This window comes from Oryza brachyantha, chromosome 7, assembly GCF_000231095.2.
Source record: "Oryza brachyantha chromosome 7, ObraRS2, whole genome shotgun sequence".
In the NCBI taxonomy this organism is placed as follows: domain Eukaryota; kingdom Viridiplantae; phylum Streptophyta; class Magnoliopsida; order Poales; family Poaceae; genus Oryza; species Oryza brachyantha.
In genome coordinates, this window is record NC_023169.2 from 4,055,577 (window position 1) to 4,078,932 (window position 23,356).

General features: G+C 45.4%; 3 protein-coding genes across 3 annotated transcripts; all 3 read right to left on the bottom strand.

The window, feature by feature from the left end:
- Positions 1-5,726: 5,726 nt before the first annotated feature.
- On the bottom strand, positions 5,727-6,191 carry LOC102702204 (alpha-amylase/trypsin inhibitor-like). The gene has a single exon (XM_040526508.1). The coding sequence runs from the start codon at positions 6,189-6,191 to the stop codon at positions 5,727-5,729; it is 465 nt and encodes a 154-aa protein (XP_040382442.1).
- A 2,119-nt stretch (positions 6,192-8,310) lies between these two features.
- LOC121054910 (alpha-amylase/trypsin inhibitor-like) lies at positions 8,311-8,807 on the bottom strand. Its single transcript, XM_040525869.1, has one exon. The coding sequence runs from the start codon at positions 8,770-8,772 to the stop codon at positions 8,311-8,313; it is 462 nt and encodes a 153-aa protein (XP_040381803.1). The 5' UTR covers positions 8,773-8,807.
- A 1,001-nt stretch (positions 8,808-9,808) lies between these two features.
- On the bottom strand, positions 9,809-12,339 carry LOC102702483. Its single transcript, XM_040526465.1, has one exon. The coding sequence runs from the start codon at positions 12,312-12,314 to the stop codon at positions 9,882-9,884; it is 2,433 nt and encodes an 810-aa protein (XP_040382399.1). The 5' UTR covers positions 12,315-12,339; the 3' UTR covers positions 9,809-9,881.
- Positions 12,340-23,356: the final 11,017 nt, after the last annotated feature.

The window sequence follows — 23,356 nt, forward strand, 5'->3', positions numbered from 1 at the left end:
GCTGCAGAAAAGGTACCATTTAATTTTGACACAAAAACTGGGGTATGTAATGGAACCTCCTTCTATTTCTATACAACACTTCCTGACTCAACAATTGACGCTTATATTTTGACTTCACTTCTCTGAAACTTATAGTGCAAATATGACACTCTAAATTATTTTAAATTAAATGTCAACAACAACAAATTTTTGATCTTATCGAGCTCTACAACTTGGATATATGTAGAGCATGTGTCCATCTAATTTTGTTTCCAATTTTTTTTTGAATACAGATCTGGGAAATTTCAAAGAATACTGGGGCCATAAACTATCTCGAATCTAAGAACCGAGTTACAAAGTTGTATTTGTTGTTGAGCACTATAATTTTCATATAATGTATATCCTCATCCATCTTCATATGAAAACATTGTGATTATTTGTCGAAATAGAGATAGATACATCTTCAATGGATGTCGTTTCTTGATCATAGAATACTCTGGAAATTACCATATTAATTTCAGCAGTATTTACAGAGGCAATCTGTGATTTGCAGTAAAAGTGGTGTCCAGTGTACTACCACATAAGATGAATAGCTTGATGGATGAGTACTGTCCCTATATTTTAGTTGGTGCTAGTGTACTCATCATCAATTGAGCGGGAGCTAACTGTACATTGGACCCAACAATATATCTCCCCTATCACATCAAGCCATGTGACTTTGAGGCCTGGTTCTGAGCTAGCCCTAACAATGTCACCCATTGCATCAGAACATATTCAACCCCAAGGACTTGTTACTGCGCTCACCCACCAAGTGATTTAGGAAATTGTTCAAAGTATTTAAATATGCACGTTAATATCATGTTAAATTACGCTATATGACATCGTGACTTCATGAATTTAGTTGTAGGAGGACACCATACTAAGTAACTTTTCGGTGGAAGAAGAGCACTCTATAAATGTAGAAATTAGCTCATGGACACATCATCCATTAGAATATTCATTTCTGAAAGGGAAAGAGAAACTGTGTGGAATTTCTGAAGTACCCCTGGACCCACATGTTAGATCTCCCATCAATCTATCTCTCCTTCGCTTATGGGGTTCGCATGTTCCTCTCCTTTCTCAAGTCCATCTAAGATGAGCAGTGGAGAGATGGATGAGGGCGCATCAGGACTATGACGAGGGAGCGGCCATGACAATATCGGTTGAATGTATCTCTTGGTGTGACTCTTCCATAGATGGCGGTAGCCAGCAACAAGGAGGACTAAAGCAACGGGAATACCACTAATGATTGAAGGCAAGGTCTTGGAACAGAGAGAAACATTGGTGGTCAGCTCTCGTGGTGAACGTGACTAGCTGAGCGTGTCAATATGAGTTCTCGAATGATGCGGTTCCATTTTCCTGAAACGGTGGTGTGGATCTAGGCGAAAGGGTGGCCATGGTGGCCATCCATGGTGAAAAAGAGGAAAGGAAAGTTGAGGGCAAACCCTCACCAAGGCGATGTAGCACTGCCAGCGTGATGGAGCACCAAGAGAAGTCTAGTGTCATCGGAGATGCAGAGCCCAGGGTGCTAGAGTGTCTTGGCGACCGACAACAGACTTTTAGAACATAGAGGCATACATGCTTTCCCATGTGCAAAAGAAAGAGCTATGTATAGATATATGGGAGACATGTCATCTGGGTCGAATGGTATTTTAGAACTGTTACACAGTTTCTCTCCTATTCAATCAAAGATGAATATTTCAGTAGGCGTGGTGGCCACGAGTTCAATCAAAGATGAACTGTTACAAACTGCTTTTCCCAAAATCACTCCATGTGGTTTCCTACAGCTAAAATTGCAAAGTCATGATGTCATGTAACAAAATTTTACCTATTACCATTTGTTTGATAGGAATGATTTCCAAACCTAGGCAAACTTGTCACAGTGTGCAGTCCAGGCAACCAAAAGTAGTCACCTAGGTCACGTTAGGTCCAACTAGAACGAAAACTTTTGGTCCTAGACCAATACAACTTAAAGGACTGGTATGATGGGTGAGAACCATCCTTACCTTTTATGTTATGCCTCCATAATGAATTACATGTGTGGAATTAAAACCCTCACTGTTATGTCAAGTTAGTTTTCTGAATGGCTAGATTGCCACATAACACATAGAGGTGAAGACATGAAAGGCAGTTAATAACGTCTATTTATATATGCATGTAGGATGCCCTATTTTCCTTTCCTTCTTAGTGCTAATTGGTCCAGGTCCGTGCATAAATCTCCTCTAAGCATGTTCCTCCCTTCAAACCAGTGCATGATGGAATGGGATCCTCTGTAGTAGCAAGTATATAAATATATATATATAACTACTATAGAGGACTACAATAAGATGCATTTGAGACATTTCGTCGCCATTGGATCAAAACAAAAGGCTGATAAGATTCATCGCTATGTGATTGCTACACTGCATGTCTATACTACTGCAGACAGTCATAGGATCCATGCATGATAGGGTTGAGATACATCTGGAACGAAACTCCCATTGTGGTATTTGGTGGACTACAAAGCTACCGGTTTTATGGTCTGTAGATGGGTTAAGATGCAAAAATCTCTCCTATCTCGAATTTTTCTTCCCTCGTCTCCTTCGTCCTGCAACGGTGAGTACAACAACCACTTCTCTTTTAGCACCTATTTGTATTCTCATAGCCATTAGTTCAGTATGAAAAAAATTTAACTATACTTGTGGTTTCTTTCGTTTTGCATAAATATACAAGTATTGTGCTGCAGGTACACAGCGCCACCTCAGTACACCATCACTCTAGAGCAGCACTGCTGTGCTATGGGTCTGTGATAACGGTTGACATTGTCAGCTATCATTTCATGTACTATCCAGCGCACACACGCAACGCATGCTGGTGCCACAGACCCACCGTGCGGCACCGTGACACTGCTACAGAGCGACACGACAATGCCTCAAAGCAGCGCCTCCACACCACGTCACATTAATATTTCTAGTGTCCCTCGTTTATATTCCTGCAAAACAAAAGAATAAGTATATTTAAAACTAATTTTGACTCGTTCCATCGTTACCTTCTATCGATGATCTGGATCGGTAGTAATACTACGGGGTGGCTAACGAGTCACAAATATTAATGGTAAGATATAGACAAGGGGTTACCCATGTTTAGGCTCTTGGTATGCGAGATAACACTCTACTCCTGTTTGGATACTATATTTGCTATATTTGCTAGTGAACAGATCAATAATAAGATGGCTGATCTGAATATCACGTGCTCCTCGGCTGATCTGAATATGACATGCCCCTCGAGGGGAGCCCCTCTCCCCCTATATACAGAGGGACAGGATTACAGATAGCTAGAGACTCAATCTGCTAAGATCAAGGCCTACCTGTCCTAGATACGGTAGAGTCCAACAATCTCGATATATAATCAAGATGTACCACACTCTAACTGACCCAATACAAGATAATGTTGTCTTTCTCGGCTACCTCGATGGGCATTACAATAAGTCATTCTTGATAACTCCAGTCAAAAGCGTCCGTGTCATTGCTATCGTCCATGACACTCCCGCTATGACTGCGGGAGGGAATAGAGGAGAGAGACAGGGGATGACACAGAAGGGGACGCAGTCACCAAGGTGGAAGACTGAGATGACACAGAAGGGGACGCAGTCACCGAAGTTGAGAACTATCCATCAGAGATGCAATTGATGATGGAGAAACAAAGAAGAGAAGATGGTGAAACAGAAGATTTCAAATCCAGTCACAAATGTTCGCTTCGCTCCCGTTACGACTGAGGGTGAATGTTAGAGATATAGATGCATACGGTTAAAGATAACAGAGTCCAACAGAAGCTCTAGAGATAAAGATAAAATCCTAGAGATATACGATAGAATATTTATCTTGTACTCCAAGGTTCTATCTCCTATGTACTCTATAAATATACCCATGAAGGTCAGTGCAATATACAATAGATCACAACAGATCATATATTTCTCTCCCATCCAATATTTTCCAGACGGATGAGGCCGTGGCGGAGGACGGTGGGCTAGAGGACGTTGACGGTCGACGGGGCGGCTTGAGGACAGCGAGGCGAGCGGAGGAGGGCGGGGCAGCCGAGGGCTATAGTGGACGGCGCGCGGAGTCTGGCCCGGTGGTGGACGGCGTGCAGTGATGCCCCCATACCCTAGTTTTGCCGTGAGGGGGGAGAATGTAGACGAAATTTTTAGGGGGTGGTGCGACGCACTCTGGCCTGCATGGGTGGGTCCGCGAGTGCATGTGCGGGTGCTAGCATGCCGCACGAGAAGAGCCAGGCTGACGAGAGAGTGTGGATTCGTCCGTTTCCACTCAGCCTGGCTACGGGGATTTTTTTTGCATTAGTTGGGCCTGGCTCTACCTCTTGTACGGTAAACCAAATAGGCATCTCTCTGTATGGCAGATGCGAGCCAGACTTGATACATACAACCAAATACACCCTTAGCGAAGCTGTGCGGTTTGATGGCCACAATGGCAAATTTCTCCTAATTATTCAAGGCCGATGGCAACCTGAAAATGATATTGGAGTGATCTTGAGGTCATTGATGGAAGACCCTGTCGACCTATGGAGTAATGGTGTCCAGGTATGGTATGTATAGAAGAGATCCTCTTTTATATATCTACATGCAATTCTTTTCATACACCTGATCTTAATGTAAGAAGAATTTTTTTGTTTAGGGACTTACCATAGTGCGTGGATCTTCATGTTCATCATGCGATCGATGTTAGTCACGTCAAAAAAAATGCCTGTGAAAACCTAGTTGGCATCTTGTTAAACATTCCTCGGTAAACATAGGCCATTCTCAACTCAAAGGAAGACCTACGACACCTCAACATCTGGCTTCATTCAACACGTACTAGCAAGTACAGGAAAACCAGCTATTGTGAATGGTTGTACAGAGTCAAAGTTTCATCTGGTTACTCATCCAAGATTAGTAGTAAGGTGAATGTAAAAGAGAAAAAAAATTAATTGACATGAAGTCACGTGACCGTCGTATCTTTTGCTCCCTTCATAATATATATATATATATATATATATATATATATATATATATATATAGCAAAACTAATATGTGCACCCCCTTAGAATAAGCTATTGTATGCCCCTACCCTCATAAGATTCAAACCCTCTCCCACCCCATTCCAAAGGCCCAAAACTCCTCTTTTAGCTTGGTCAAAACACTCTTCCATCGATCAAACTTGTCCATTGACCTTCCTCCATAGCCCACCTTTATCAACTCCCGTCTATCTGAAAAGTACAGTAACACGAAGGTAAAAATACAGTAACATGTCTTATAAAATACAGTAACAACATCAAATATAATCATGACGTATCTAGTTTTTAAAATCATATTTTTTTTAACCAATGTGGTGAAAACGGGTTTAAAAAATTATATAAAACATATAAGATATTACTCTCTAAAGATTGGGCATACAATATTTAGCTCTCTCATATGCATTAGTTATGCTGTAGCAACATTATACAGTAATGATTTACTGTACTTCTATCGTGATGTTACTGTATTTTTATAATGATGTTACTGTAATTGTGCAACACACATTACTCCATGCAGATAGAAGAGGTATTCTTATGTGCATTTCAATATTCAAATCAGTTTGTCAAAACTCGCGATGCAAACTGAACATCCAAATCAGCTTATTATTCATGATGAGCATTACTAATCCATATCACATCATATGCATTTTGGCTTGAGTTCAGTATTTGGGCATCTCTCTGTCGGTGAGCGAGAGGCAGTACGGGCCGCCATGGACGGTCTCGAGGTTGCACTCCCCCGGCGTGGTGAGCATGGCGGCGAGCTCCCTCTGCGTCTCCCTCGGGCACCCGGGGACGTCCTCCAGGAGGCGGCCCTCGAGCGCGCCGCTCGACGCCGCCAAGCCGCCGTCCATGAAGTAGGCCAGCGCCGCGCACCGGCAGTCGGCCGGCACGGCGGCGAGCTCCCGGCAGCACCGCTCCTTCACCGCCCAGTCGTACAGCCGCCCGCCGGCGCCGGCCGCGAGGCCGCACGCGCGCCGGCGCACGTACTGGCGGCACCCCCGCAGCGGGTCATGCGGGATCGCCATCCCCGGCTGGCAGTAGGACGCCGCCGCCGCCGCCGCGGCGATCACGGACAGCAGCAGCACGGCGGCGGCCGAGAGGTGTAGGAGGTTCTTGGATGCCATTATTTCTCTCTCTATCATGCAGTGTTGCAGTTCTTGCTGATCGATGAACATGAATTGAGATTTCGAATTTTTTTGTTCATATGGTTCTTGCTTTTAATGGAGTCACGTACGTACTGAAATTTTGACGCTGCATGTGAGATGTGATGATGCTGGTTAATTTGTTTTTATGTGATTTCTGCTCGTAAACTTGGTTTGTGTATACGGCTGAAAAAATCTGTATTTGGAGCTTTGTATTAACAGAATTTGATGAGTGCAAGTTGGGTTTATGTGTCTTTGTACATTAAATTAACTGAATTTTGGATGGACTAGATCGAGACTTGTTGCAAGATTGTATAAAACTATAAAAGTAGGGGTTTGCGTGGGAGAATAGACAGATTAATAGCCACCGATCGAGTGCATATAACCTTTTCTCTTGCTTGTATTCTGAGTTGTCCATCTGTATGATTATATATATCAGTTGTATGTTAGTTCGACTGACGTGGCATTTTATCCGTTAAGGTTTCTAATATGTATGTTTCTTTGACTTGTGAACTGAACTAAGTGACCTTTCAGTTTCCATTTCATCAGATGAGCCTAAAACCAAGGGGCAGAATGTGAGTTGTGAATTTGTAACATCATGTATGCTCATGATTTATGTCACATCATGTGTGCTCTCTCGGTTTCGTTTTATTTATGTTGTTGACTCGTGGATCTAAGTTTGCTCACTCATCTTATTTAAAATAATTATATAATTATTAATTAATTTGTTATGAATTGATTTATTACTAAATGAGCTTTCAAAATGACTCATAATTTTATATCTTTGCACAAAAGATTTGAATAAAGATAAAAGATTTTACGTAGATCCAAAAGTAAACGGTGTAAAAAAACTACTTCATCGATGCATTTATGTCTACCATATATATACACAACTCATATATAAAGTTGACACAAACTTAACATTTTATCGAGGTTGATTTCAAACTAGTACAAATTTAGTGAGCAACCAGATACAGAACAATATTAATTATATTGGCGTAAAGAATCCTTCAAAAGGGAGAAAATGATTGACAAGTTGTAAATTTGCGCTCAAATTTACAACTTCGTAGCACCTTTTTATTTAGGGCAACTCTCCGGTGCATTTTACTGTAGTATCTAAGTCTGTCAGCCTTTCGGAATGTTTTCAAAGCGACTATCAATCTAGTCTTTTCGCTTCCTCTCTATTTATACTTAACTAAAAGCCAAATTTTCAATTTTTAATCTTAAATTTAAATTTAATTTTGAGGATTTTTTATTATAGTTTATTTTTAGTCTTTACTTTTAGATCGCTAAGAACGCGTATATAAAAGTTTTATTCATATTTTTTATTTGCAAATATGTCTTTTGTTTCTTTTTCTAAAGAAAAGCCAAGCAATCACCCCTACTAGCGCCAGGTGAGTCAAATTTTGTCCACGTGATAGGATGCGCCTTGGAGGCTGCAACCAAAATGTTGATTTTGTATGAATATAGAAAAAGTTGGCCACTTTCTGTGAAAATTTGCAAATAAGAAAAAAAATTGTAGAAAAATTAAAAATTCCAACCCCGATAACTTTTTTTATTCTGAAATTGGGAATCCTAGCTAGTTTTGCAAGCAGTTACATGCATATACCATAGTACATATTGTCCCAACACATTTCAACATAAAGATATGGGCTATGAGCCTATGACAAAACTGAAAATATCATCAACTTAGGAACAGATATTGTTTGTAAATGTCCAATATTAGTTCAAATTCAGTAAAAAAAGTCATCACCAACTTGGAACAGATTATTCGTAAATCATGACCTAGTTCATACACCGGCAAGTGTGCACGTGTAGTAGAGAGGAGAGTGTGTCATCGATCCACGCCTAATAAAATTATAACAATAATAAACTAATAATAGAACAAATATATAATAGTCCCATTGATTTTTTTAAAAAAATATTACAATTCACCATGGATATCTGAATGAGATGATCTGAATATCAGATCCATCATATCCACCGATGCAACACTTTTATTCGACAAATTAATTAATCTTATATTCTTATATATCACGGGCTTCTTTTTTTTTTTGCAAACAATACAATTTTGTATAGAACACAATTAAGCTTCACTAATTCAGTGCTTGAGCACGTCGACGAGCCAGTCGCACTGCCCCGCCGGCTCGCCGGCGCCGGAGTCGCCGTCGCGCAGGTCGCACTCCTCCGCCGCCATGAGCGTCGCGGCGACGGCCCTCTGCGCCTCCGCCGGGCACGCGCGCAGGCCGCCGCCGCCCTCGGCCTGATGATGATCCTCCCCCGCGCGCACGGCGTCCATGAACAGGCGCAGCGCCTCGCACCGGCAGCGCGGCGGGACGGCGGCCAGCTCGCGGCAGCACCGCGCCTTCGCCATCATCGGCCGCCGCGGCCCGTGGCCCGGGCACGCGCGGCTGATCACGTAGCCGCGGCAGCCGGAGAGCGGGTTGTGCGGGAACGCCTCCCCCGCCCGGCACTCGCCGCCCTCCCGGTCGGCGGCGGCGACGGCCAGCGCGGAGAGGAGGACGCCGGCGGCGACGAGGAGGAGACGACGGTTCGGTGCCATTCTTGCGTTGTCTTCCGAGTACTACTTGTTTTCTTTCCTTTTTTTTTTCTTGGCTTTATTTGTGGAGTTGACGATAAAAATATATACTAATTGCATTACTGCAAATTAATACAATCTTGTGGGGCTAAATTTGGTATACTACAAGTTTTGCACTAGCAAACTAAAGCAAATATTCTGAAGGGTTTTGCAAGGGGGGATTTGGAGTTATCATGCAAAAGCCGGGGTTCTCATTTGCTTGGAGGAATGGATAAGTTAAATTGAAACGTGTGAAAAACAATCTCGTCATCTGATACACTAATGGATTGTGTGATTTGTATGTATGTATATACATATACAATAATATATACATACACATATACATATACAATATATACATATGTATATATATATATGTATATGTAGATGATTCATCCACCGCATTTGCATCAAGTGAATTGGGCTCATTATTACCCCTATATCCGTCTCCATCAACTTGTTCCCAAAATATTCCGGCGGATCTGAGGAGAGATCTTTTGGAAATTTTCAAAATATTTAGGCCTAAATAATTTAAAATATTAATAATTTTGGCTAAATTAAAAATCAATTTTGCTAAGTTTATAAAAAAGTTAGAATTTTTAAGTGAAATATATATATTTATATATAGTTTTCTATCGGATGGGTTCAAAATACTGAACCCTGTGTCGAATGTCAAAGATGAGATTAACTAATTTGTTGCAAGAAGGTTAAATTGATCAGAGGATATGCTTGGCCACCTACTTATTATATTGTGCTCCCCTTAACACCCCTAATTTAAGGTCAAGAGAAGGCAATATACATCACAAAACTTATACTACAAGTACATCAACCGCATGTGCAATTAATATTTTGTGTCAACACAATTTATTGAATGGATATAGATAAACACAATACAAGGTCAAAAAATGCACGTTTGAAATAAAGCACACCACACCAAAACAAAACGAAGAAGGCATAAGCTTACAATATTGCAAGCCGCGTATGAGTCAATCAAATCAAACCCCAGCACCATGGCGGCAGAACGTACGAGGCCGGCGGAATGAGAGTGGACGTCGTCGATGCATGGGTAGGTTAGGTAGCTACGCTACTGCGTGCTACACCTGATCGCCGCCGGCGTGCAGCTCCGGCGGCGCCTTGTCGAGTGGCTTGCGGATGATGCCGGTGTGCGTGCAGATGGCCCAGAGGTAGGTGATGAGGTCGCCGCCGCTGTCGGCCAGCGCCGTGGCATGGCCTTCCACGTCGTTGGACGGCGCAATGTAGACGACCATCTTGACCCAGAAGCCGGCGAGGTCCTTCCATGCGGACGCCTCTACGTCCAGCTTCTTGAAGAGCTTCACGCCGGCCTTGGCCGCCGGGTCGCTGACATCGTCGGCGTCCATGTCCATCAGCACCGTGCGCCAGCACCCGCACTTCCACAGGCGGCAGGGGCAGCAGCAGCACCGGCGGGACGTCTCCTGGAGGAAGCCCTTCATGTCCGCGTACCTGTCGGACACCCACCTCTCGTTGTCCGGCAGCAGCTCCGGCGAACGCGCCACCAGGTACATGCAGTACCTCGACAGCGCCGTCACGACGCCCCGGTGCGGCTCCTGCTCTCTCTTCTGCTTCCTCCGCTCGCACCACGATAGCTTCTTCGTCTTCGTCGTCGTCTCCGTCTTCTTCTCCACCATGACGACGTGCTTCAGCTCCATGAGCTCCGTGGCGAGGTGACACGCCAGGATGGCTTGTGTACAAGTGTCGCTACCTCCCTCAAGAACAAGCTGGCCGCGTAACTTGGGCATTGTGACGACGGCGCCGGCGCCGGCGCCATCGTCGTTGTCGTTGCTTTTTAGACTGTCACTGAGAGCCTTCTTCAAGACGTTGACGATGTCCTCCCCGCCTTGCGTTGGCAGCTTCACCAGTGGCGACCATGACAAGAGCTTGTGAATCGGCTCACAAACTCGTAGGATGGACACCTGCTTGAGCCTGATCGTCTCGACGTCGACGCCTCTGCAGCTGAGACGAAGCATGCACTTGAACGAATAGAAGAGCAAGAACCGTCCGGCGATGAAGCAGCGGATCGCCGGCCGGCAGAGCCACTTCCACAGCCGGCCGCCGTCGCTGGCGAGCAAGCAGAGCAGGTGCACCATGAACCAGTTGGACAGCAGGTAGGAGGTCAGAAGCTCCGTGAACTCGATGGTGAGGAGAGTGACGACGAGCAGCCAGGCAATGGCGACGTAGAGGGCTACGCCACCGCCACCGCCACCACGTAGGTCCTTGTCGAGGATGACGATGACGACGGCGACGACGTACATGCAGACGAAGAAGAGGGAGAAAAAGTAGTTGACCAAGAAGAGCCATGGCGCCGACATGACGACGGGGGAGCCGGTGTCGTAGTAGTGGTCGACGAAGTCGAGCTCCTGCCGGATCACCTGGAACGTCTTCTTGGACCCGCCGGCGAGCAGGCCGTCGAGCATCAGCCGCCTCGACATCCTCGACCCGGCCTCCACCATCGGGTAGTGCTCCAGGCGGCGGCGGAGCAGCTTGAAGAGGGAGAAGGAGAAGCACAGGAGGTGCAGGTGCTCGGTGAAGCTTCTGCCCGTGAAGCAGCAGCACCAGTGGGGTACGCTTATCTTGGTCGAGATCTGGTCGACGGTGATGACCTCGCCGGACTTGCTGAGGTCGACGAGGAGATGGGCGTGCTTCTGCTCGCTCTGGTGGTCCGGGAACCTCCCCACGCCGTAGCCGCAGCCACGGGTGGTGATGGTCACTACCTTGCCGCCGTCCCTGTCCTTCTTCTTCTTCCTCGCGGCCACGACCTGCTTCGTGTCGAGCAGCACGAGCTTCTCCTCCCCCATCACCACGTACTTGCACCGTGCCAAGGCGGCGTCCCCGGTTCCGGCTCCGGTGCGGGGCGGGGGCGGCTCCTTGAACTTGTCCTCCTCCTCGTCGACGACGTGCTGCATGTAGCACGCAATGAGGTGGGTGTTACCGGCGGTGGTGAGCGACTCCTGCGCCTTCCACTCGTTGAACACCCTCTGCACCAGCTTGGCGAGGACGAGACACCAGAGGACGGCGAACATGGCGATCACCACCGTGTTCGTCCCGCCTTTCTCCTTCGCGGCGTAGTCGGTGTTGGAGAAGATGAGGTAGCCTATCCAGAGGAGGCGGGTGACCTCGTCGGAGTGGCCCATCGGCCTGAAGCGGCCGGCGGCCCTGGAGAAGCCGCCGGAGTCGGCGACTGACCGCACCATGCCGGTCACCTTCTTGCGGATGAGCTCGATGAGCAGCAGCCACAGGATGACGAAGAGGATGCGCTTCGTCTTCTCCGGGTCGCCGTCGCCGCCGCCGCGCGACATGGAGGAGAGGAGCGGGAGGGTGAGGAGGAAGGTGGAGCGCAGCAGGAAGCGCAGCATGGAGAAGAGCGTGAACCGCCCCCGGATCAGCCGCTCCACTCCGACCACCGCCATGGCGCCCGCCAGGATGGCCATCACCACCACCGCGAACATCGTCAGCGGCTCCTTCTCCGCCTCCGTCATCGCCATCGCCATTCTCGATCGCTACCTACCTTACCTATTTGCGCGATCACTTGCAATTCATATTTTGGCTCAACACAAACGTTGGGGTTGTTAATTTATAGTCTTTTTAGAAAACTTTTATCGCAAATAGATCCTTACGAAGACTTCAATACCTTTTGCTCAGCGTCATGTATAGATGGCCATCTGGGCCGCCCAGGCACGGCCCATTAAGGCACGAGCGCACGATAGACACGATTGGCTAGTCGTGCCATGTCGTGCCGCGTGCCGTGCTTTGTAATAAGCCCAGACATGGCACGGAGATATTTTATGCGTGCCGTGCCGGCCCGAATTCCAAACACAAATCTCAAAATACAAAATTAACTGCTAGTCAATAGTTCAAAAATTAAAAAAACACTTGTTGACAATGAAAAGCATCCAATGATCTAGTCCAGACATCCATTATCAACTAGACAACCAAAATTATATAACTCCTCAAATTTATAATTTTAGGCATAGAAATCACACATATAAAGCTATAAGAAACAAATAGACATATAAAACGGGTCATATTGGGCCATCCCCGTTAACGGGCCATGCTCGTGCTGGCCCACCGTGCCGGGGTTACGACCCAAGCACGACACATAGTCACGGGCCGGGCCGGCACGAGCATGTAATTGTTCGTGCCGGGCCGTGTTTGGGTCGTGCTTTATCGGGTCGTGCCCGTGCCCCATTAAAGCTCGACCCATATGGCCATCTGTAGCGTCATGATCATTAGCGCCGATGTCTAACGTCTCAACGCAAAAGACGATAGCGCGGACACTCTCGACCTACGAGACGGCTATGTCATTGATACGGAGAAGATTCAGAAGGGACACATTTTTAATATAAGTTTTTAAAGTCTATTTATAAAATAAGTTTTTTAAAGGGCTAAAATGTGAAAAAACTAGGAGGGGCACATTCATCAGCAAGCTACTATACACATCTATGACGATGGAACAATTTTACAATCTATAAATAGATGCCAAGAGATACAAAAATTTTAGTGTAAAATTTGGTATTTTATAATACCTAAGGTATCAGGAGTTACTAAAATTTACCTATAGAAAAGTGATATCCTGGTACATTCTCAAGAACCGTAAAACTCCTCGTGCTAGGACGATCACAAGAACCTAGTAAACACAAATTATATATTCTTTGCTTATTAGTTAACGATGCCTTCGATTGCTTTCAGGTGCCGATTGCCAATGGCAATGCGTACGTGCTTTAGTTACACCTTATGTGCCTAAAGGGCATCAGCTCTCTGCTGCTGCATCTGCTTGCGTCCCTTTTGAGCTGGCCTTGTTGATTTATCATCGGACCAAGCCATGTAAATGCTGGAACACGATACTAGACGTGTACTATATTGCAAGACCCAACATCTTTTATATATTCCTTAACCAGAGCAAACCCTCTGTACATATATTTTTTTAATGTGATGCCGTTGACTTTTATGCATATGTTTAACTATTCGTATTATTCAAAAATTCATATAATTAAATATTAACTAATTTGTTATGATTTTATTTATTAATAAATATATTTTAAGCAAGGCCAATGATTTTGCGTATTTGCACAAAAGTTCTGAATAGACGATCCATCAAACGTAATCGCAAAAGTTAATAGCGTTAACTAAAAGAACCGAGGCAGGATATGCATATATCCCTCAAACTCCATTGTTCATCTCTTAATTATTACTTGTTCAATTCAGTCTTACATCACTATTTAATTAATGATAGGGAGAACAATTTATAAGTGCAACAATCGTCGTCCATCAGGCTAGTCTTTGGGTCGTGATACAGTGTAATTTGCAGCCCCACCTAAATCTCGGATGACCTCAAGAAGAGCCACCCGATGTGTGTGATGATAGATTTATGGTTTCAATCATACCACCTATCAAGGTAATAGCTAATTAGGGCCACCATAGATGGTCAAATGGACCGCTCAGCCGGACACAGTTCAGGCACGACTAGGCCCAGGGCGAGATCAATTGGGCCGGCACGGCCCAACCTACCCGCAAGACCGGGCATTACTAGCCCATGGGCTGTACCAATTTTCCCATGCATGGCACAATAAAGCTCGGGTTGTGTCGGGTCATCCCGAAGACAGGCCATCGTGCTTCTTTATGAAATAAATCTATTTTTTCCTTCCTCATCTCTGTGTTATATCTTATATGGCTATAATAAGTCTATTTTGATAGATTCCCCCTACATTTTTGTCATGACTTATATGGATGAGTAAAGTCATTTTTAAATCCCTCAACTAATTTTTTTCCCTACTCATTGGATCGTGTTGTGCCGGGCTAGCCCCTGGGTACCAATGCGTCGGCCCAAGAATGGCCCAACGGTTGGATCGGGCTAGCATGGGCCTGGTACCAGTCCTATTCTGTTGTGCTTAGGCTGGGCCAAATGGTTGTGTTGTGAACCAGGTCATTGGGCCTCGAGTCTTATGGCCATCTATAGGGCACATCTTATAGGTGTAAGTTATTTTTTGGTTTTGTAACCTTGTTTTCGCACCCTCAGCATAGTGTCCCCTACAATGAAACTAGAGAGCATGCGCCGTAGGAGATCCGCGTGAACCAACGCATGCGGAACTGCGATACTAATACCAGTCACAGGATATAAAGTGCTGGTATATATCCACAGGTGATAATGGCTGTGTACATTCCAATGGATATAGAGGTCGGGTTTTTAATTAATTTTCTAAAAATGAAAATCCACGGGTGATAAAGACACATCTTTTCAATCCTTAGAGTAATTATGCCTTTAATTGATATCACTTCGGGTAAACCCTAAATAAGAAGCAACCTTCAAACAAATTAGCAGCAACAGAACGTACCAGAGCATAGATAAATCAAAGGCGCAAGCAACTAAGGGCTTGGATCTAGGAAAGAGTCCATAATCTTCAGCTTCACTTTTGCCTTCCGGGGAAGGGGGGGAAACAACAAGACTGAGTACATACATACACACTCAGCAAGCCACGAGAAATGTGCGCATGCTTGCTGCAAAGAAGGGTTGGGTTGATCTGTTTCACACTCAGTGGCGGCGACGGCACGGAGAGGAGGACGCCGGCGGCGAGGAGGAGGAGACGACGGTTCGTTGCCATTCTTGCGTTGTCTCCAATCCAAGTATATGTTGTTTTCTTTTCTTTTCTTTTTCTTGGCTTAATTTGTGGAATTGACGATAATATATATATATATATTATCAATACTACAAGTTTTGCACTAGCAAACTAAAGCAAATAGATAGATCGATATGATCATGCAGTATTTTGGAGGGTTTTGCAAGGAGGGATTTGGAGTTATCATGCAAAAGCTGGGTTCTAATTTGCTTCGAGGAATGTAGAAAGTTAAAATGAAACGTGTGAAAAACAATCTCCTGATCTGATACTAATGGATTGTGTGATTTGTATGTATGTATATACATATATAATATATACATGTGCGTATGTGTGTGTATATATATATATATAATATGTGCCCCGCAAAAATATATATATAATATATATGTGCCCCTACATCCATCTCGATCAATTTGTTCCCCAAAATATTCCCACGAATTTGAGGGTAGATCTTTCAGAAAATTCAAAATATTTAGGCCTAAATAATTTAAAATATTAATAATTTTGGCTAAATTAAAAATCAATTTTGCTAAGTTTATAAAAAAGAAATGTTAGGATTTTTAAGTGAAATATATAGTTTTCTATCGGATGGGTTCAAAATATTGAACCCTGTGTCGAATGTCAAAGATGAAAGTATATGCTTGGCCACCTACTTATTATATTGCGCTCCCCTCAAGAGCATCACAAGCAGTTCATCTAAATTTGGTCATCTATATCTTTATTTTGATGATCATCTAAAATAATTTCATCTTTTATATCTCTTCGCACTTCAACAGATCATCCATATATACATCATCTATATCTCTTTGAAGGATAAAAAGAGAACATCCAAATATTGAGTTTCTCTCTCATAATATAGAGAGCATCAAAAATAGAGAATAAGATAGATGTTCTGCGCTAGAACTTAATCTTTATCCTTCATCATCTATTTTCAGGATGTAAGATGGGGTGGAGGTGCTGCTGAGGATGCTCTAACCCACCTAATTTAAGGTCGAGAGAAGGCAATATACTTATATACATCACAAAACTTATACTAGAAGTACATCAACCGCATGTGCAATTAATATTTTGTGTCAACACAATTTATTGAATGGATATAGATAAAGACAATACATTTTCATTACATATTCTCGCAACACAAAATTATAGAATGGATATAGATTAACGCATAATTTCATTACATATTTTCTCTCAACACAATTTATTGAATGGATATAGATACACACAATACAATTTGATTACATATTTTCTCTCAAACACAAAGCCAAGAATCAAATTTCAAAGCAGTCGTGACGCAGGCCGGTTTGCTCCTCACTGCTCTCGTAGGCCACCGACGATGCCGCGTAGAAGAAGTGGCCAGGTCCCAGGACGCGTGCGTAACCCATGGCGACGACGAGATGCAGTCTCCAATCCGCACCGCTTTCCACCGCGGCGCGAAGACGGCGGTTTCGACCGAGCCAATGTAGAGCCTAGGCTCCTACGTGGCGAGCCGGGGCCACTCGCTACGTAGGAGCATAATATTATGTACGTCATAAGGGCATTCACAGTGGAGCCACGATACACCCTTATATGCTACGTAGACAAAACCACACACCCATACAATACAGGCTACTTCAAGTGGGACCCATGGCATTTTTTTAGCCCTCTCCACCTTTCCCACCCTCTTTGTCTCTCTCACCTTTCCTTACCGAGCAGGCGCTGACGAGGCTCGGTCGGTGCAAATCGATGACCGCAAGCACCAATGGGGCTCCTGGTTCCCTCCCCTCCACGCGGATCTATGCCGCAAGCACCAGCGGAGATCGAGCGGTTGAGGCGGACAGAGCTCAGGTCGGAGGCCACGAGCGGCCAAGGCACCCGGGGCAGCCATGGCGACGGACTCAGGGTGACGGAGGTAGGGGCCGATGGAGCAGTCGAGCTCGGGGCTGCCAGCGTCGCTCCTCCATCCGCCAGCGACGTTGTCCTCTTCCTCTTCGATCCACCGGCCCTGTCCTCCCTCCTCCTCCACCAGCGATGCGCCTCCCTCCGAAGCACTCATCGAAGCCACGAGCTCCATAGTGCGTAACTAGGGCGTGCGTCCACTGAGCGCGAGGTGGAGCTGCACGCATCTTTGCCAAGATCCGGTAGCTTCTGGGGGGTGACGGAAATATGGGCCCACGTGCACTGTGGTCGACGCGGCGGGCTGGGGCTACTCGCCACATCGGCGCGGCGCAGAGTGAATGCCATAAGGCCTCTCACAATGCAAGCCACCCATATGAGTGATCTTGGTTGCCAACTAGGACAGGACCACTCGTCGAAACAAATTAATTTCTTCCATAGTGTAAGTGTCTTCGTACATGTCTTATATTTGATATGACATCCCTTGATATTTTTTATTTTAGTCCTTATATATTTTTAATTTTATTTAGAAGTCTAAAAATTTACATGTTGAACCTTATTATATGAATAAATATTCAATCCACCCCACCCGACCCCACCGACAGCCTCCGTCAACTCTTCCCCCTCCCCATCATCCCCGTGGGCGGTGCCAGCTAATTCGGCCAGGGTGGCGGCGGACGGCGACGGATGGAGCTTGCGGCGGGCTCGGGGCTCGCGACAAGCGGCGGGGGGCGGCTGTCACGCCTAGAAATTTACACCAATTTCCAAACAATAACATGCATTAAATCTTGGTCAATCAGCCCGAGTACACACTATGACAAATCAAATACACAGTTTCACGACTTGAAAACAATTGTCTATCGAAATGCGGTAGAAAAAGAAACAAACTCCAACTACTAATCTTTAGCTGACGAAGATAGCTCCACACCATAGCCATTCTCGACGATAGAACGGAACTTCACTCTTGCGAACTAGCACCTTCTGACTTAGGCTTCGGCACTTGCTTTGGTGGGGAAAAAAATTAAGCAGAGCTAAGTATAAACGACGATACTCAACAAGTAACACCCGGGAGAGAAGAATAATGAATGCAATTGGTATCATCGAGAGGCTAGGTTAGTTTGCATAAAACGACAGTATTTAGCAAAACAATAGATAAAATAGAATGAATAGAACATAAAGTAAATATTTAAAATAATCATCCACTGTCCAACATTACACCATGTTGCAACCTGCCCAAACCGTTGTCCAAGGTTACACCATGTAGCTATAGCGTCAACCCTCTGTCCAACGTTACATCACGTTACGACAGACCCAAACCACTACCCAACTTTACACCACATTGTGACAGGGTCAAACCAATTCTAAATTCATCAAGTTATTAAAGGTTTGACTAATCCCAGCGAATCTGTCAGTTTACCCTATAACCACAGGCACGCATATTCGAATCGTTTTACTCTGATCAGAGGTGTACAACTTTACCCATAAAACATGGCTCTCACAACATGTTAGCATTCCCCAACATATCACCACGATACCTCAGTAAGAAAACCATGATAAGACCATTCACCTAATTCTCCCTAGACAATTGCACCACACTTTAGGTTTCGTCCCCTCCTTTACACCAAGTCGGGTAGCCCGCTCTTGTGCCTAGGTTGTAGCATAGACCGCCGCAGAGTCCATCCATACTCCATCACGTGCACCCTTGCATTGGTATGTCAAATAGGGACAAGCTAGACAATGGGTCTCGTCGTTGTCCATTCTAGCTCGTGGTTAGTACGTGTAAGACTTCCAGAGTTTCCTGAAAACCAGTCCTTAATTGCCATGAACACGACTATCAAAACCATACAACTATAGTCCATCATAAGCAATATTTTAGTTATTATTAACCCTCACCGAGTAATTAATCATCAATAAGAACTATTAAAGTATAACATTAATGAAATTATAACCCGTGAGCTAGTTGAACTAAGCACGACTAAGCAATTCCTAAGCCTATTTCTAATCAAATTAACCCTGTAATGACAATAATAATAATTGGTAATCAACCGGTAAATAAAAGGTAAATGGCCAGTAGATAAATAAATAAAGTAAATTTGCATAAAATAGTGAATGTTTGAACTTAAAACAAAAAATTTATAATCATGGGATCAACATGTTTAAGGATGGGGTGCCACTTGCCTTGCTCTAACCCACAAGGAACATCAATGACAATCTCGAGAAGAAACGACGCTTCGGCGGGTTCAAAACCTATGATAAATAAGGCAAACAAGTGAAAACAGTCTATAAAACTACTGAAATAGAGATAGAAACTATTTTTAATGGATTCTTGGTATTTTTCTAGATGTAATGAAATTTGAATGGACTGAAACGAAGACTATATCAATTAGTTATGAATTTTAGAAGTTAATTGTGTTTTTTTAAAGCTAACAGAAAAGCCTAAAACAATTTATTGTGCAGTAAATAGAGGCGCTAATGTCAGCATGAAAGGAGAGAGGTTGCTGACACGCCGGGCCCACTAGTCGGTGTGAGCTAGCCAAGGGGAGAGGGAGTGAGCCACTGACACATGGGGCCCATGGGCAAGAGAGGAAGGTGAACGGCTGACGGGTAGGCCCCCATGGTCGGTGAGACAGCCGGGGGAGGCAAGCCTAACTTACGGGACCCACAGGTTAGTGGGGCGTCTCACCGACAGGCGGGCCCACCAACCAGTGACCCCCGTCCTTAAGGCAAAAGAGAGAGGGGAGTGGGCGGATCGGCCGGCACAAGGGCACGGCGACGGCGTGCAACCGGCAGTGGCGGCTACCAGCGTCAGCGGCGGTGGCTGCTCCCGAGTGGCGGCAGCAAGGAGAGGTGGCGCGGCACAGCGGCAAATCATGGCCACGAGCGCGCGGCGATGGCGGAGCACGATCGTGGGCAACACGAGGCTCGCGACGTAGCTTTACCGGGCGGCAGCGGTGAGCTGCTAGAGGCGGCGACACGAGGAGAGGGAGAGGATCGACGTGTGTCACGCCCAGAAATTCCTCACACGAATTTCCGAACCTTATTATGTATTAAAATCCCCGTTTAGGACCAACCGGGGTACACAATGTTGATTATATCACCATAGTTCTTATAAACAACATTAAATATAATTAAAATCTAATGAAATGCAGTAGAAACAAAATAAAGGCGTTGGGTTTCAGCACAGCACGACTCCAGACCACAGGCAACACCTTGACGAAGGATAGCTTCATTCCTAAGAGTTGTCTCCATCTGAGCTATACTCTACCTCTGAAGGGGGAAATTAACACAAGGCTGAGTACAAACCACGTACTCAACAAGCAGCATGGAAAAGGAATAATAAATTTTTGCAAGGGATCCCAAAGGTAGGCTAGGGTTAGTTGCAGAAAGCAACAATTAAGTAAAAATAGAGATTTAAATAGAATTGCGTAAATAAATAAATATATGAGTAAATAAATATTGGTATAGTACCAACATCACTGTCCAATGTTACACCACGTTGCAACAGGCCCAACCACTACCCAACATTGCACCACGTTGTGGTAGTACCAAACCCAATTTAGATTAATCAAGTTATAAAAGGTTCGACTAATCACAGTGAATCTGATAGTTCGCCCGTGACCATGGGCACAACAATTCGAATGGGTTTACTCTAATCAGATGTGTACTATTGTACCCACAAGACATAACTCCACTACACATGAACGTGTGCTGACGTGCCACCATGACACACCGAAAAGGAAACTGTGATAGGACCTATCGGATAACCCTCCCTGTTCAAGCGCACCACACTTCAGGTTTCGCCTCTATCTTTACACCAAGTCGAACAGCCCCTCTTGTGTCTAGGTGAATCTGGAAGCAGCATAGGACATCGTCCACCACGATGCCCATCCATACTCCATCACACCCACCCTTACCTGGGTACGTCAAACAGTTCAAGACTACACTTCAAATCCCACCTTGCCCATACCAACTTGTGGCAAGCACTAAATTACTTTTAGGGTTTCCTGCGAACCGGTCCTTAATCATCATGGCTGTGACTCTCAAAACAAAGTACCCACAACCCACATTAGCAATATTTTAGTTTGCATTAGCCCTGACTGGGTATTAAATCATAATTAACAGCTATTCAAGACTAGCAATTATTAAAGGGTTCTAAGCAAAGCTAAGCATGACCTAGGCCTAACTCTATTTCAATTACCCCGGGTATAACATGAATATAGATGGACAAACGATGGCATAATAATAGGTCAAACCTAGAAAAATAAATACAATAAATACTTTTAAGTAAAACAATGCATGTTTGAAAGAATAAAGCGAGAATTTATAATAAAAGGGAGCAATATGATCAAGATGAGTGCCACTTGCCTTGCTCAGCCCCTGTAGGTACTCTGCAACAATCTTGAAGTAAACCGACGCTTCGACGAGCTTTGAATCTAAGAGACAAAACACAAAAATAAATAAAACAGCCACAAACTCTACTGAAACAGCAAAGAAAAACTATTTTTAATGGATTCTTGGTATTTTCTGGATTTAATGGAATTTGAATGGACCAAAACGGAGACTAGCTGAATTAGTTATGCATTTTAGAAATTTACTATGTTTTTAAGCTAAACAGAAAAGCCTTGAATCCATTATTGCGCAATTAATGAGCATTATGACGTCAGCACTGGGGGAGGCCGGCACCGACGGGTGGACCCCACCTGTTGGTGAGAGGGGATGGGGAAAATGGGCTGAGTGGTGAGCCGGGCTGAGGGGAGAGAGGGAAAAAAGGGGGTGGGCTGATGAGCGGGCCCCACCCGTCGGAGGGATGAAATAGGGGAGGAGGAGAGGAGGTGGCCGGCGGCGCTCAGCTCAGTTGGTGCTACAGCGGCGGTGACCGGTGGCGCTACGGGTGAGCGACGGTGATGACGACGACGGCATGGGAAGCGGCGGTGTAAGGGTGCGGCCGGGGGGAGCGACGACATCGGACCGACGCGGCGGCGATAGCGCGCGACAAGTATGGACATGCTCGGGCGTGGGCGGCAGCGGCTCGGAGATGGCATCGTGAGGACGACGACGCTAGAGGAGGGCGGCGGCGACGATGTGTGGCCAACCCGATGATGACGAAACCGGGAAGGGAGAGGGGAGGGTGGCTCACCGTCGGTGTAGAGGGCAGCGACGAGTTGGCGTCGACGGGGGACAGGAGGTGACGGCCGGCGATGAGGGAGAGCGGCAACGGACGACGAGATCGGCGTTGACGAGGTGGGCGGCGATGGCTCAGGTGCGGTGGAAACCGGCGGCGGTGGTCTGGGGGAGGGGTAAAATAGGGGAAGGATGAGGTCGCCGGTTAGGAAAGGGTGGGGAGACAAGGAAAGCAGGGATTTCGAGCGTGGTCAGGGGTCACGGTTGGCAGTGGCGGCCGACGAAGACGACAGCAATGATTGAGTTGGGCAGGGTGAGGGTTGGCTGACGGGTGGAGCCCACCCATTAGTGGCTCGGGGAGGGGGAGGCAGCACGGGGGCAGGATGGGCCAGCGGCGGGAGGCGCACGCGCGGGGTGAAACAGGTTGCGACTGCGGGCCGGCCCGAGGACAGGAGAGGGAAAAAGAAAGATACAAAGGGAGAAAAAGAGAGGGAGGATTTGGGATGCGGCCCAAATCCGAAAAAAAAGAAAAAGGAGGGGAAAAGGAGAAAAAGTGGGAAAACCTCACTTCGCCAATTTTTAAATTAATTTTTGGGACAAGCTTTTATACTTTGAAATTCAAGTTTAAATCCAGTTAATAATTTTTCTGTTCCCGAGATATTTTAGAATATTCCGGTGAACTTCAATTTAATTAAATTAATTCTTTATAGGGGATTTTCCTGAGTTAATTAAACCAATTATTATTTAATAATTTCTTTTATTGATTTTGGCTTGGGATAAAAACATGGGGTGTGACAGCGTGGCGACAAAAGAGAGGGGAGGATGGGGAGAGAAGCTCACCGGCAAGGTCAAGGCGGTGGCAGCAATGACGCTCGACGGCGGAAGAGGCGTGGCGTGGCGGCGCGATAGCTAGATGAGGAAGG